The following is a 15407-nucleotide window of genomic DNA, read 5'->3' as shown; positions in this document are numbered from 1 at the left end:
AATATTAAAAATTTTAAAGTAAAAGTTTGGTTTTAAATCTTTATTATGTTTGTAAAACTTTAATTTATCTGGTACACTAGTTTAAGTCAAATTATTGTATTTTGAACTTATTCATATGCTCGTCCAACAAATAAGGGTGGGATCCCCAATGCCAAAAAAACAACAAGGACAAAAGACTTATTCTCACTCAAGATATAGTGAAAATCCAAAGTCCCATCCTCAAACTTTCGAAAAACTAAATACTCACTTATAAATAATTTTTTGTTAAAAATATCAGTTAAAGTTAGAGAAAAAATTATCATTTAACAAAAAAAATTTAAAAAAACTAAACTTTATAACATTCCCCCCTCAATTTTACAACCTCACAATTTCCCCCTCAATTTTCCTTCAAAATTTGAAATCTCATAATTTTCTTCTAGTTTTTTCTCCTCCAGTGACTCACTCTTTCAAGCTATCAACCAACTTTCCCTCTTTTTTCTCCCTCATTGTCGACTTTCCTTACTCTCATTTTACCTTTGTCGAAGACGAAGACCATCGTCTCCATCTTAGAAGAAAACATCTTCATTTAAAATGAAATGAAGGTCTTCATCTGAGACAGAGATGACAGTCTCTATCTCCAATAAAGGATGGAAGGAGGTGACCAACCAAGGAAAAAGAAGGAGGGAAAGTTAGCCGACGATCGAGAAAAAATCGTCGGTGGAGAAGAAATAACTTAAGAGGAAAATAGTCACTTTTCAAACTTTGAAGAAAATTTTGGGGGTAAAATTGTAAGATTTTCAAATTAAGGTGCGAAATTGTGATAATTGTTTAGTTTGTTAAATTTTTTTATTAAATGATAGTTTTACCCCTAACATTAACTAAGATTTTTAATAAAGATTTACTCATGAATAGATATTTGAATTTTTAAAATTTAGCTGGTACCAATTGGGTTTTCAATAAACCTTGGGTGGGAATAAGTCTTTTGGCCTAAAAAAAATTCCTATCCTAAGTTCAATTTTACCACTAAAACTACCCTTATAGCCAAATGACGTGGCAAGCCAGGGGCTAACATTTAATTACATATTTGATGCTGCTTTATAAAATTCTTACATTCTGCAACTTTCCTATCAATTATAACATATTTTATAGGGTCATTCCTCTATTCTACCCCCAAGAACCGACTCTGTTGAATGTCATGGAAGTTTTGAAACTTTGATATATTAAATAATTCCTGAAAAATGCTATCATAAAAACAGAAGTTCACTTCAAAATTAATGTCATTCACCTTGAGAAAACCATCTCTTTTCATTTTTGGCTATCTTAAGTTTCAGGACAAGTTCCTCACCCTGAAATTGTATGATGCGTACCTGTGACTAAAGTCCAGCCAACCTCCAATCTGATGGCTTCAGCCGTGAAACAGCTCCTGCAGAATGGTCCCAGGTCAAGCCTTCTCTCCACTTCCCAAGCACCTCAATCAATCCCACAATGTTTCCCACTCCAATATGCAGCGAGAAACGGAGTTCAGAAGAACAATCGAATTATTTGTAAACAATAACCAAAGGAAAACTATGATAATCCCTACTAAATTATTATTAGAAATAAATAATATCATCCATATGTCCTCAATCCCCCCTTCGGAAAGAGATTTAAACAAAACTAAAAGAGGACAATACCAAATAATTTAGGAAACACATTAATAACAATATTTTTGTAAATCAACCAGCAATATATTGAAAATTAATGGGAAAATTTTGTGTCCAATATCTCCTCTATTTCCCTTATGTGCTGCCTCTGCATTAATAGCCCCATGAGCTGCTCCTGACTTTCCCGAACTGCTGCCCTGCTCTTTGTCTCCATTTCCTTTAATAATATCTCCCCTGCTCCTGGATTTGGGCCTGCGCACGCACACCTTTGTAGTAAGAGTCCCATTATTCTACCTCAGCTATTTTAGGCTCATTTGGAGATACGGAAGATCGTTGTCTTTGTCTAACATGAGATAAAAGGTCTTCGTTGGAGACGGAGACGACGATCTTCATCTCCAATGAAGGATGGAAAGAGGGAACCGGCCAAGGGAGAAGAAGGGATGGTTGGCCGATGGCCTGGAGGAAATCGTCACCAGAGAAGAAAAAACTTAGGGGGGAAATAACTACTTTTCAAACTTTAAAAAAAAATTTATGAGGGAAAATTGTGAGATTTTCCAATTGAGGGGGGAAATTATGATAAATGTTTAGTTTTTTTATTAAATGACAGTGTTACCCCTAACCTAGAAAATTGCTCAAGAGTAGATGTTTGGGTTTTTGAAAGTTAGTGGGTACCCATGAAGTTTTCAATAAACCTTGGGTGGGAACAAGTCTTTTGGCCTAAAAAAATCTTAAACTCTTCAAGTTCACCTTTGCCACTTGACTGTCCTGGTAGCCGAATGGCGTGGCAACTCAGGGGCCTCAATTTAATACATATTTGACATTCTGCAACTTTCCTATCAATTATTGCATATGGGTCATTTCTGTTTTATTCTCCTCCCAAGAACCGACTCTCTTGAACGTCATGGAAGTTGAAACCTTGAAATATTAAATAATTCCTGAAAAATGCTAATCATAAAAACAGAAGTCCACTTCAAAATTGATGTCATTCACCTTAAGAAAACCATCTCTTTCCATTTTTGGCTATCTTAAGTTTCAGGACAAGTTTCTCACCCTGAAATTCTACCCCAGCTATTTTAGGCTCATTTGGAGATATGGCTCCCCCGTGTCTCTTAGCTCTGACTCTAGAGATGATTTTGTTTTTCGAATCTTTCTTTTGTCACAACTTCACCTTCGGCTGTGGATTTTCTACCCCTTACACGGTGGCTTTTGCCCTCGGATGACAACCTGCTGAGCAACAGAAATTGAAGAACACGGATAAAATGAAATATGTAAGTTGTTCACTACTGAACACTAATACATTCTAAGCCAGTTTCATATAAATTTCTATTTTATTTTCCCCACAATTATTTAAAAAAAAAAACATTTTAAATGGCTTAAATTTTTTTTTGTTTCACATTGTGATTCACTGACTCTTTAGTATCTGCTGAGAGAGGTTCCAATTGTAACCCTTTAGATCTAAGCTTTGGAGGCAGCTGTTAGAGATATTAATACATAAGAGGAAAAACAGAGTTTAAGCACCAGAAGGGAATAGTTTAGAGTAATTTAGATGTTAATGGTCTCCTTTTGCTACTATATTCTGTTTACAGTTTAAACATCTTCTGATGTACTGTTTACTGCAGCCTACCTTTATTTATTCCATTATTTGAAGCTACATCTGAAACACTTTGATGCTCAAATCTGTGTGTGTAAAATTTTGACTGTTTTCTGCACAAATCAGGTGCAGTTGATAGATACTGTTTTTAGTTAGTCAAATAAGAAATGGTAATATAACTAGACCCAAGCAGTGCAATCTTGATCTGTGCTTTGTAAGTGCTATTTGCTTCCTTAGTTTTGGCTACTTCAGCTTCAAGGGACTGAATTTTTGAGACTGGAGCAGCTAGAGAACTCTTATGGTGAGAACTTTGTATCCATTATCACCCTGCATCGCAAGAGTCAGTGATTGAAGCGTCAATTGGTTAGAAAAAAAACACCAGCAAGGGGAAAAGGATATGTTTTCCGGTTAAAGGTTACCACTACACAGGGAAAAAACAAAGATTAAATGATATTTCATTTTGATGTTGATTTCTATGAGAGTTGTGAAGCTGGACTCCCTCTGATTCTGTCTTTCTTCTTATTGGAAGACTGTTCCCTGAGTTGTTGTTGCTCATGTTCACTGTCAGTTTTAGTTTAAGATCATTCAAGCTGATCTTAAAATTTTCTTCATTTGATTTGAATATCTCCAACTGCTTTAAAAACCTTTCATACTTAACCATCATCATGTCTTGGTTTTTTTTGAAAGCAGCAAGCTCCCCCATCAGGCCCTGAACTTTTCCTTGCGATCCTATTTGAATATTGTTGAGCTCATACTCCACCTGTTTCAATTCACTCTGATGATCTTGAAGAGTGTACTCGAGTTTAGCTTAATCAGCAAGTACACCAGATACTTCATGTTCAGCTTCAGAAGCTATCCTCTTTTTTTCATCAAGTATTGCAGAGAGTTGCTTTCTGAGGTTTTCTGTCTCCCGTTGAAGATTATCAATTTCAGCTGTCTTCTCTTTTCAAGTGTTCTGTTGGCTGAAACATGGGAATCATTTATGCGCTTGGTTGCCATTTCACTCTCTCAAGATGATTGCCATGTTTTCCTCCGTCAGCCTTTTTTCATTTTGAAGACTAGAAACCTTAGCTTGAAGACGCTCTATTTCAGACCTTTTTTGACTTAATTCCTCATCCACATCCAGCCCTGCTACCTCAACTTCCAGTTCATTGTTCAAACTCTTAAGTTTCTGCACTGAAACATCACATTGATTTTTAATCTCCTTGAGCACTTTCTTCTTTAGCTTCTCTTCAAGATCATGTTCTCCTGTTTCATAATGACTTACATCAATAAAACCTTGAATTAGAAGAATAATCTTCTAAATTCTTACCAGAAGAGTTTGTTAGTTCCTTGAGCTTGAAAATAAGCTCAAGGTTTTTGTTTGTTTATCAGGAGTTTTAGCAGTGTACTTTTTATTATTATTTTTTTTTGTAAGAACAGAAAAAATTATAGAAAATTCTGATGTTCTTAGCTAAAAATTTTGCAGGAAAAGTTCATATGTTTTTATTGCATTTTTCTAAATATATATTCCAATAACTTGTCTCACTTTTTTTTTTTTTTTTAATTTTAATGTAAAATCAGTTAATACTCAACTTGATTTGAGCATATCCATTAATTTAAACTAACACATCAAAACTTTACCAACTTATGCCAAAACTCTACCTAACACACCTAATCTTATAAATTTACATATTAACTTTACTCAAGTACAAGTTGATTACAAGCAAAATTATTGCATGATAGTTATTAGACAAACAGTGTCATGATGTCACATCAATGCTCAATTTTCATTTAGCTGTAGCTTTAACTTCAAATTCAGCTTCCACCTCAGCCCTTATTCATTTAAGCAAGTCACTCCTTACCTCCTCATTCCCAATTTAACTTCTCAAGCAGAGAACTTTCTCAACACTCAAAAATATTTGTCAAAACATCAGCCATTTGCTTCTCTACGCAACTATGTATTAGTTTAAGTTTTCACTTTTTCTCTGCTTGTCAAGTTATATGGCATTTAATCTCGACGGAAGATTAGATTCCTTCACAAAGGATAATCGTGGCTTCATTTTGTTCTTTTGGCAAATATTTCAAAATCTTCCTACACCAAATTGTAACATATCATTTGCATAATCCAAGAGTAAAAATATCTCTAAAAGTCTTCTTAACATTATCGATTGAACCACTCCAATCAATATCAACATAAATAGTTAGTTTTAGTTCATTTTTTGTGTTATACACGATATTAGAGTTGGTGGTTTGTTTCACATCTTTCAACACTTTTTTTGTAGCTTTGAAATTAACCTCACTTGACTTTGACATTTTGCATAAATTTAGATAGCCAACTAGTTGTATACATGATATCATGTTTAATTGCGGTCAAATACAATAAACATCTTATTAAACTTTTAAAAGTACCGTACTATATCTTTTTATTTCCGTCATTTTTATTTTATTTTTCTTTTTAAGTTAAACGATTTCCAACACTTTTTGAGTTTTTCATACCATATTTCCTCGAAACTTCATTTGCATAATTATTTTGATAAATAAAAGTTTCATTTTCAGGCTAAAACATTTCAATACTTAAAAAATAGCTCAATTCACAAAAATTCTATCCATATCAATGTGATACATACAATATTTTTATCAAACATTCAAACTCAAAATCTCGTAATTTTCTCATATTAACTATTAAATATTCATATAAATGATTATTAATCAAATATCATTCTCACAGCAATTATCAAAAATCTATATCAATCAAATATTCGTGTATTAATAATATTTATATCAAATATCACATCAATAAATTAAAACAAATGGTAATTTTTTAATTTCATTTGATGAGATTTATATACACCCATAATTATTTAGTCTGTTTTTTCGGTTTGGACCGTTGAATCAAATTCTTACAAGAATGGGCTAATATTAGATCTTTTACCATATTTTATCTTTGGTTTTTAAGACTTTTTGAACGAGTGTCACGGAATAAAGACACGTTTAGTGGATCTCCAACAAATTGGGATCCATGCTCCAAAACTTTCTTAAAAACAAAGGCCTGAGGTATTCAATTTGTTTTGCTTCGCCAGGGCAAGGCAGCTGCATCCAAATTTATATTATAACATTAAATAAGTTCATTTTACTAATGAGTTCATTGAAGTCGACTTCTACAATATAATAAAATTATGTTTATTTGGTTTTAAATATAAATTAAATATTTAAAATGATTTTGAATTAATAATAAAATAAATTTAATTATATAATCACTTATTTTATTGATATGGATTAATTACCTAAATATGGGTGTCCACAAACAAGAAATTACTTCCATCAATAAATACAATGACAAACTTATTACAGTAACCCCCAAAGTATAATTTCTAATCATGAAAGGTATCAAATTAAGGCAAAATTTTCTCAACCTTGTCTTAATCAGTTTCACCCAGTACCTATTAAAGCCAGTCATGGTGTGAATTGCTTCATCATGTCTTGAATTAGAAGTGACAAGTTTAAATAGGAAGATCCACCCTTTTCCATTGCTGTCTTCGCCATCACTTGAAGTTTTCTTGATCTTTCTCTTCTCTTTTCCGCTTCTTCTTCTCCATCCATCACCATATTAACAGCCTTTTCGATTTCATCTTTCTTCACCAATACTCCAACTTTCTCTTCCTCCCCCCACCTCACAGTGATCTCAACACCAACCCTCACTCCAATCTCCAACACCTCCACAATCAGCTTTTCATTAAAGAACTGCTCAGCGAACAAAGGCCAAGTTATCAACGGCACTCCACCGCAAATCCCCTCTATCGTTGAGTTCCAACCACAATGAGTTAAAAATCCCCCAATTGCTGGATGTGATAAAATAAACACTTGAGGCGCCCAACCCTTTATCAGAAGTCCCCTCCCTTTTATCCTTTCTTCAAATCGTTCCTCCGATAACCATTTCTCTAGCTCAGGGCCTATTTTCACAACCCAAATAAAGGGTTTTCCTGAGGCTTCCAATCCCAGTCCCAGTTCAATCAGCTGAGATGGAACTAAGCGGCAAAGGCTGCCAAGGCAAGCGTATATAACTGACCTTTCGTCCTTTGAGTTGAGCCATTTAAAGCATTGTTGCTCGTCAACTGAAGCTTTGTTTCCTCTCTCAAACTTGTCTAGATTCTCTTTGTTACATAACGAAACTGGACCGATGCTCCAGACTTTTTTTCCAATCGCCTTCTCGTATTCCTCAACGCAGCCATGCTCCAACTCGCTGAAACTATTTACCACAACGCCGTAAGCAGATGACTCCGCCTCTCTCATCTTATTCCGAACATCATCCAAATCATGTATACTCACAAACGCCCCTGGAAGCTGCGCCCTTGTTACTTCAATCCTTTTTGTCATCCCTGGAATCACAAAAGGCTCAGAATCGGATGACACAGAACGGTGAGCATCATGTAGCATTACATTATGAGAGCTCAATAATGAGAAGCAACACATCCCGTGAAAAACAATCCTAGGAATCTTGAACTTTTGAGCGGTTTCGGACGTCCAGGAAAGGCACTTATCTGATATTATGCAACTTGGAGGATGTAGCTTTTGGCTCTCTAGGAACCGTTCCAGTGGCTCTTGTAGCATAGCAAGCGCAATATAAAATTTGCCCAACAGATCTCGCGAAGGGAGTGTGTCGAGATTTTCGTAACCCACAGGGAGGCCTACCTCCTGGCATGGAAAAGTAATTTGTACAAGCTGAATTTCCAGGTTCGATTCTAATGCTCGAGCAATAACTGTATCAAACCTCGAAGCATTATGAGGAGTTGTGACCAAGCTAACCATCACTCCTTGCTCTGCAAAAAGCCTCGCCATGTCTATCATTGGGATCATGTGGCCTTGTGCCATGAGGGGCATTAAGACAAAGTGAAGTTTGCCGGATTCTGAAGCCATGGCAGCGACCCTGACGAAAATCAATGATAGATTTTATCGGTTTTTATAGGTTTATGATCACAAGTATAATGTCTAATCGGCGAGACAATTATGAATAGAATATGAATATACACGCTACATGATTGGTTACAGCCAAACTTTTTTCCCAACTGCCTAGGTGTTATCAGTGGAACTTGACTTTGAACAAGTCCAACCACTTAAATCCAAGGCATATATAGTTGATTGAATTGGTTTAGTTGACCCGAGATGGATTATTGGAATAACATCACAATTTAAACTTATCTATGGAGTCCAAAACTATGAATTCTTTTATCAATCTCTTAATATTTTTCTTTCTGAATTTTCAGAAGGATCACATGCTAGCGTTTACCCCAGGCAAATACAACCTGATTAGCTGTGTTTAATTAGCACACCATTAATGACGTAAAACTTAATCTAGATACCATGGTCATTCTCCTGTGCTTTTCAACTACTTCTGAAGCACTATTCAATTATACAATAGAGTTTCCGTTGGTTTTTCTTTATGAAAGATAAGCATTTTAAGTTAAATATTGGCCTTCTTTTCCTAGAAAGAAACTTGAAATCAGAGGAGGGAAAGAAGTTCATAATGCATATGTACGCAATAATTAAATTTATAATATGGTTGAATGAGACATCTGACCGACAAAAATTAACATTTTAATAGATGTATAATTGGATTAGTTGGATAAATCAGTTAGTGTGAATGTACGTAGCAGTCTTAGCCAATTTTGCTGATACCGTGGAATGCATGGAAGCAAATTTAGTGGTTTAAAATTGCCCAATTAATGTGCAGTTGACTTTAATTAAACATTTGATTGCTACATAATTAGATAGATTTCCTCATAGTTAGTGTGAATACCACTGGCTACGGTATTAAATCAACCAACAGATTCATGATTATGAAGCTTCACTTGGTCCACATACGGCTCCACTTTTGTTCTTTCATTGACCTACCTTTGCGTGCCTTAGGGTTTAGTTTTGATTTTTCGTACTTGTATATAATCTTCTAATTCTACAATTCAATACAATAGACTTTGCGTATTATCTATCAAGTTAGTTAGTCTAGTCTAATCTTAGATTAATTATATTACGTTTAAATCTAACCTACTACTACATTGAACATATCGAGAGAATAAAAAATTTTTACGAACCAAGATGTCTACCTTAATACTAATAAGTCTTTTCAACACCATATTGTTTGGTAGAATTACTTAATACTTTCAAAATCAATTGTAGAATTGAGCAAATGGGGGTCTGGGCTATTGAAGGATTCAGGTCCTCAAGGATCAAACTGTTTGAGATAAGGATCGGTTAAGAGTAGAGATGACAACAAGGAAGGGCGGGGAGGGGATCTCAATCCCCGTCCTCGTCCCCATAGGGGATATCAATTCCCATCCCCGACCCGTCCCCGCTACGGGGATGAAAATGATTCTCCGTCCCCTCCCCGCAAAGAAAAATCTCCTCCCCATTCCCGCGGGAAAAAATTCCCTCCCTGTATCTACAAAAAAAAAAATATATTTTTTACCTTGTAAATACAATATAAATATATTAAATAACAAAATTAAGCAAAATTAAAATTAATCTACTATTTCAAATATCATAAATACAATATATTAACTCCTTTAATATGCACAACAAAAACCTAAATAAATTTGAAAAATATAAATAATTTAAAACTATAAAAATATATTAATATTTTAAATAAATATATTAATATAAAGGGGCGAGGATAAGGGCGGGGAGGGGACACATGTATCCCCATCCCCGATTGCGGGGATTTTTTTCATCTCTGTTCTTGTCCCCTTCCCCGTTTCTATCAGGGAATTCCCTCCCCGTTAGGGTCGGGGCCCCTAAAGTCGGACTCAAATTACCATCCCTAGTTAAGAGCCTATTTCTAAATAGGGAGAAGGACTATTTCCCACCTAACTTTTGATGCATTTTCAAAATGCCACCCACGACAAATGAAAATCCACTTTTCCCACCCATGAACAAACTACCGTCTAATTTTTCAGTTAGGAATAGGGGCAAAATCGTCATTTGCTATTTAAACCTTAAAACTTTAAAATTTTACTGTTTCCGCCCTCTAAGTTTTAAAAACTAATAACTAACCCATCCTCAAAGTTTGAAAAGTTTAAATTTCACCCCTGGCGTTTGCTTCCTTCTCCGGCCACCACCGATGGCCAACGCATTCAACCGATCTCCCATCTCCGACTACAAAGGACGACTCTTTGTTGCCCAGATTTGGATGACGAAGCGTCGTCCAAATTTGGAAGAACAGACGAAGGACGACGTTTCGTCGTCCTTCGTTGTCGTGTCGTCCAGACGTGACGAGCGATGAAGAGAGAAGAAGAGAGACCTTCATCGAGCGATCTCCCAGATCTAGACGACGAGCAAAGTTTGAAACCGATCTCCCAGATCTGGACGACGAGCGACGAAGAGAGGTCTCTTGGTCGCATCGTGCGACGAAGAGATCTCCGTTTCTTCATCGCACCGTGCGACGAGAAGATGAAGATCTTTTCGTCGCACCACTGCCATCGCACCAGGAGAAGGAGGAGGCCGGTGACGACGTCGGAGAAGACGTCGGGAGATGAAGTTGAAGAATGGGGGTGAAATGCTAGTTTTGAAAGTTATGGGGGGCGGTTGTATTTTGAAAAATATGGAAACCCTAGGTTTGGGGGTGAAAATGTTAGTTTTTAAAGTTTAAAAACTTTAGGTAAGGTGAAAATGTTAATTTCTAAAACCTAAGGGGGGTGAATGGTAAAACCCTCACATCAATTTTGGGAGATTAAATTGAGGGGTATTTTTGTCATTTCATCTAACAAGGGTAAAATAGACATTTTACCCTTATGCAAACAAATATCATCCATTTTAACAGCTTATGGGTGGGAAAAGTGGATTTTCATCTGCCATGGGTGACATTTTGCAAATGCATCAAAAGTTAGGTGGGACATAGTCCTTCTCCCTTCTAAATATAAGACCCATACTAATCTTTAGATTTGACTCGTGAGAGTCTGGTGAGCAAAACTTTAGCTCAGGCGATTGAAATTGAAACCTATTTGGATAAAAATTGGTCTCAATTGAAAATTGAAAGTGATGGTCAAGTATATAACAATTCTAATTCCGTGTTAGTTTTTTGAACCCCTAGTTTTGTTACCCTCAATGGATGAGATAATTATAGGGCCAAAGGACTATGTCCCACCCAAACTATACTGAATTCTCAAAGCTCCCTCCATTAACTTTGAAAATACCATTTACCCATCCATGGTCGGTTAAATTTAACGAAACTCTAACCTTTGAAAATTTAATCTTATTCCCCCCTCCCAAAGTTTAAAAACTAACATTTTATCTCCTAAATCAAGTTTGAAAAGATCATATTTCCTCCCCTAGGGTTTAGTTTCAAAACCCGTTCACTTTTTCCGACGCCATCACTGGCTGTCTCTCTCTCCCGATAGTTTTCCTTTCTTTGACGACTCACCTCAACTCTACCCTAACCCATCCGACACTTAGAGACATCGTTAGGAAAGAGAAATCGTCTTTTCAAATGATGAAAACGAGATTGATCTATCTCGTCTTCATCATCTAAGATCGTCTTCCTTGTCTTCGTCTAGGAAGACGATCGTCTTCCCAGACTATGAAGACGAGATTGATCGATCTCGTCTTCGTCGTTTGAGAAGATGATTTCTCTTCCCAGACGATGTCTCTTGATATTGGATAGGTTGGGATAAAGTTGAGACGATTTTCGGAGGAAGGGAAACCATTGGGAGGGAGAGACGATCGGCGATGACGTCGGGAAAGTGAACGGGTTTTGAAACTAAACTCGGTCAATGTGATTTTTTCAAACTTGGTTTAGGAGAGAAAAGTTAGTTTTTTAAATTTAGGGGGGAAATGAAATCATATTTAAGTTTATTTTTAATATTAAATATAAAATGATGATTTTACCCTTGAATTAATAGATTTAAACGGTCATGAGTGGGTAAATGAGATTTTCGAAGTTAATGGAGAAAACTTTGAAAATTCAGCATAGTTTTGGTGGGAAATAGTCCTTTGGCCTAATTATAGTAAAAACAAAAGAATTTGTATTGGAAGAATGAAAACAAAGATTAAGAAGGAAAGATTGATGTATGACAAATGGGTGTTTGGTTAAATATGATACAATGATGTGTGAGAACTAGGGCTGGATTCGAACCTAATCGAGCTCAAGTGAGAACTAGGGTTGGATTCGAGCCGAATCGAGCTCAAACTGGCTTGAGCTCGAGCTCATTTCGGTTCATATATAGTTGACTCGAGTTTGAGCTCGAGCTCAACTGAGGCCGATTCGAATTCTGTTTGAATACGACTTGGATGATTTTTCGTTATCAAAATGACATCGTTTTAATACATATTAATCAAAACGATGTCGTTTTGTATCAAAAATTTAAATTAGAAAATCTGATCAGTAACTCGAGCTCGGTTAAGGCCAGCTCGTTTCGGACTCAACTGAGCTGAGCTCGAGCTGACTCAGTTCGAATTTAGCCCTAGTGAGAACTCAAAAAAGAAGTTTGATGTGATTAAGACAAATCAAATGGCCAAATTTTGCAAATTCATTCTTTCACTATTGGGTCTGCTAGCATGTGAGACCAATGCAATGGTTTCATTACTCACCTACATTGTCCACACGTACAAACCAAGATTAATTTTGTTTTTTAATTAAATTTGAGTATCGAAGAAATTTAAAAATGATTAAGTTAAAAATATTGTGAATAAAGTTGTTGAACAATTATACATGAAAGTAAATGTTTTTCATAGTGTGTCATATGAACACATCAAACAATATGTCACATCAAAGAAGATTTAATTATTAAATAATTATTAATTAAAAAGAATGTCTATTTTGATGATTATTTAATACAAATTCTATAAAAATAAGGTACATTCTCGCATTTTAAAATTATCTAAAATGCACAATATCACTCTAAATTGATAACCCTTTTTATTTCATTCTCACATTTTTATTCTAAATATTTGTTTGTTTAATGAAAATAAAATTCTAAAACCATAAGAAACAGAGGAGGATGAATATGAATCTTAAAAAGGAAAATAAGTTGAAATTAGAAAATTGGGAAAGAGGTGCAAATTAAGTTGATTTAGGGGAGAAAAAGTGTAAAACAAACATCTTAATCAAAATTTAGAGGGAAATATACCTAATTAAGCTTAGAAGGTCACTTTTGGTATTAATTGGGATTAGAAGTGTATACGGTCAGATCGGGCCGACTGTGTACAGTGATGGGTCTTTGGGCTGGGTTACCCATGAAATTTTTAAAACCTAAAACCAGGGCTTAATCGGGTTAGCTTATTTAAACAAATTTTAAAAATAAAAATTTAAGCACAAATTATTTTTTAATTATTAAAATCAATAACAGTATTTCGAATACTTTATTTGTAATCCTTTACATATGATAGAGAAATACCGTAGTTATATGATAAAAAAATATTATAACATAATATAAATTAATTAATTTACATACTGTATAATTATAAATATACATAAAATATATATACCATACTAATTATCTACATAAATAATATTCAAATGGATTGAATTCATTTGACCTTGGATCTATTTGTAATATTTTATAATGATAAAATTAAAATGAAAATAAATTATAAACACAGTAAATTATTGTTTACAAATTCATACAGTTTCTAAAAGAGAGTTGATAAAAGAAAATGAGATTGAGAATATAATAAAAGAATTGATATTGAGAAATTTACAAATAAAATTGAAAAATAGAAAAGGTTTAAATTGTTTATATAGGAGAAAAAAAAATAACAAAATTAAGCCACTAGTCGTTTTGGCTTTTACCACAAGTTAAAAAAAAAAATCAAGCTTCTACATAAGCCAACTGCCATAATTTTTTTATTTTTTAATATTTTCAACAGTAATCAATTAGATCGAATTGCCCTATGAGCGTAATACCTAAGCCTACAGTCTGACTTGAAAGACTCATAGGTCGAGTCCAATACTCTACGGTAATAGATTGGGCCTGACAGGTACAATGTCAAGCCAGACCTTATTTTTAAGCTTCGTATCGAGGCTCCATTTGGCCGGCCCAATGGGGTTCAAGAGATTTTTTTTTTTTTTTTAGTTTATAATAAAGGTGTATTCGGCTAGATGGGCTGAAGACAAGTACACTGTAGCAACAAAAAATCACTTTTAAATCGAACAACTAAACAAACAGACATGGAGTAGAAAATATTAGGTGGCCTTCAAACTATGATTTGCAAAATCAGACTAACTGAACTGCGATTGGATCGGCGATTCATCACCAGTTCTCAGTTTGCCGTAGTTCAAATAGAATCCGGTTCATAGAAGACCATCATAAAATGAAAAAAAAATTAAACAGTAAAATGCATTCTACTTTTTTTAAAATCACAGTTACACCGCGTTGTTGTTATGCCGTTAAATAAACACACCTATTTTTGCCGACAATCAAAAACTTCAACTTTGATGGCTTTTGACTGTTCTCCGCCACCACGCATGAAGGCGAATCAACGGTAGAGGGCTTCTTCAAGTTGGGTTGTTTCTGCCGTCAACTTCTGATAGTGCATTTCTTCTTCAACTTCGACTATTTTTGCTGTTAACTTCTAGCAGTGGACTTCTTCTTCAACTTCGGTGACGTTCTCTATTTCTTCTTCAAGGGGAGGCAATGATTGATTGGTACATCTGAATGCATTATTAATGCTCATTGACTCATTCCATTATCGATGCAATTTTATAATTTATATATAAAGATGTGCTATTAATTTAATATATATTATACGTCAACATCCACACTGACTCCCTCAATGTATAGTTAAATGCTCATTGACTCATTCCATTATCGATGCAATGTTGACTTTTATGTTACGAATATTGGAACTAGATCTCAAAACAATTTATGGTCCAATCCGATTCTTAAATCCTGAACTCTTTTTAGTCTAATGGGTTCATTGGGCCATGAATAAGACATGATTTCTTCACGAACAAATACCATCTGGGATGTGATTCTTTTATCCCCTGAAACAGTGAGGCACTCTTTCTGTTAAATGCACCAACTCTCTGAATTCTTGAATCCAAAGAAGCAAACCAGTAATTCTTCCATCTCTCCTCAGTATAATTACTCGGATCAGGCAACCTGAAGGATAAAAAACTTTGAAAGGATCCTCTCTGATCTTTCTAGCAATGTTGATGTAACGTATGCCGTCAGGTATTTGGGAGCCAGATATGCTACACTGAGATAAAATCAGGCCAAAGTTTG

At 35.0% G+C, this 15407-nt stretch overlaps 1 protein-coding gene and 1 long non-coding RNA gene across 2 annotated transcripts; one reads left to right on the top strand and one right to left on the bottom strand.

Annotated features, from left to right (window-relative positions):
• Positions 1–2457: 2457 nt before the first annotated feature.
• On the top strand, positions 2458–4524 carry LOC123215391. The gene is made up of 2 exons (XR_006502038.1): positions 2458–2890; positions 3904–4524. It is a non-coding gene; the product is annotated as an uncharacterized LOC123215391 (long non-coding RNA).
• Positions 4525–6436: 1912 nt separating this feature from the next.
• On the bottom strand, positions 6437–14863 carry LOC123213889 (UDP-glycosyltransferase 73D1-like). Its single transcript, XM_044633520.1, has 2 exons — positions 14584–14863; positions 6437–8119 (listed from the first exon to the last, which is right to left on the bottom strand). Exon 2 carries the CDS (start codon positions 8107–8109, stop codon positions 6649–6651), a length of 1461 nt encoding a protein of 486 aa, XP_044489455.1. The 5' UTR covers positions 8110–8119; positions 14584–14863; the 3' UTR covers positions 6437–6648.
• Positions 14864–15407: the final 544 nt, after the last annotated feature.

Source organism: Mangifera indica, chromosome 1 (assembly GCF_011075055.1).
Source record: "Mangifera indica cultivar Alphonso chromosome 1, CATAS_Mindica_2.1, whole genome shotgun sequence".
NCBI classification, from domain to species: Eukaryota; Viridiplantae; Streptophyta; class Magnoliopsida; order Sapindales; family Anacardiaceae; genus Mangifera; species Mangifera indica.
This window is presented reverse-complemented; position numbering and strand designations above follow the sequence as displayed.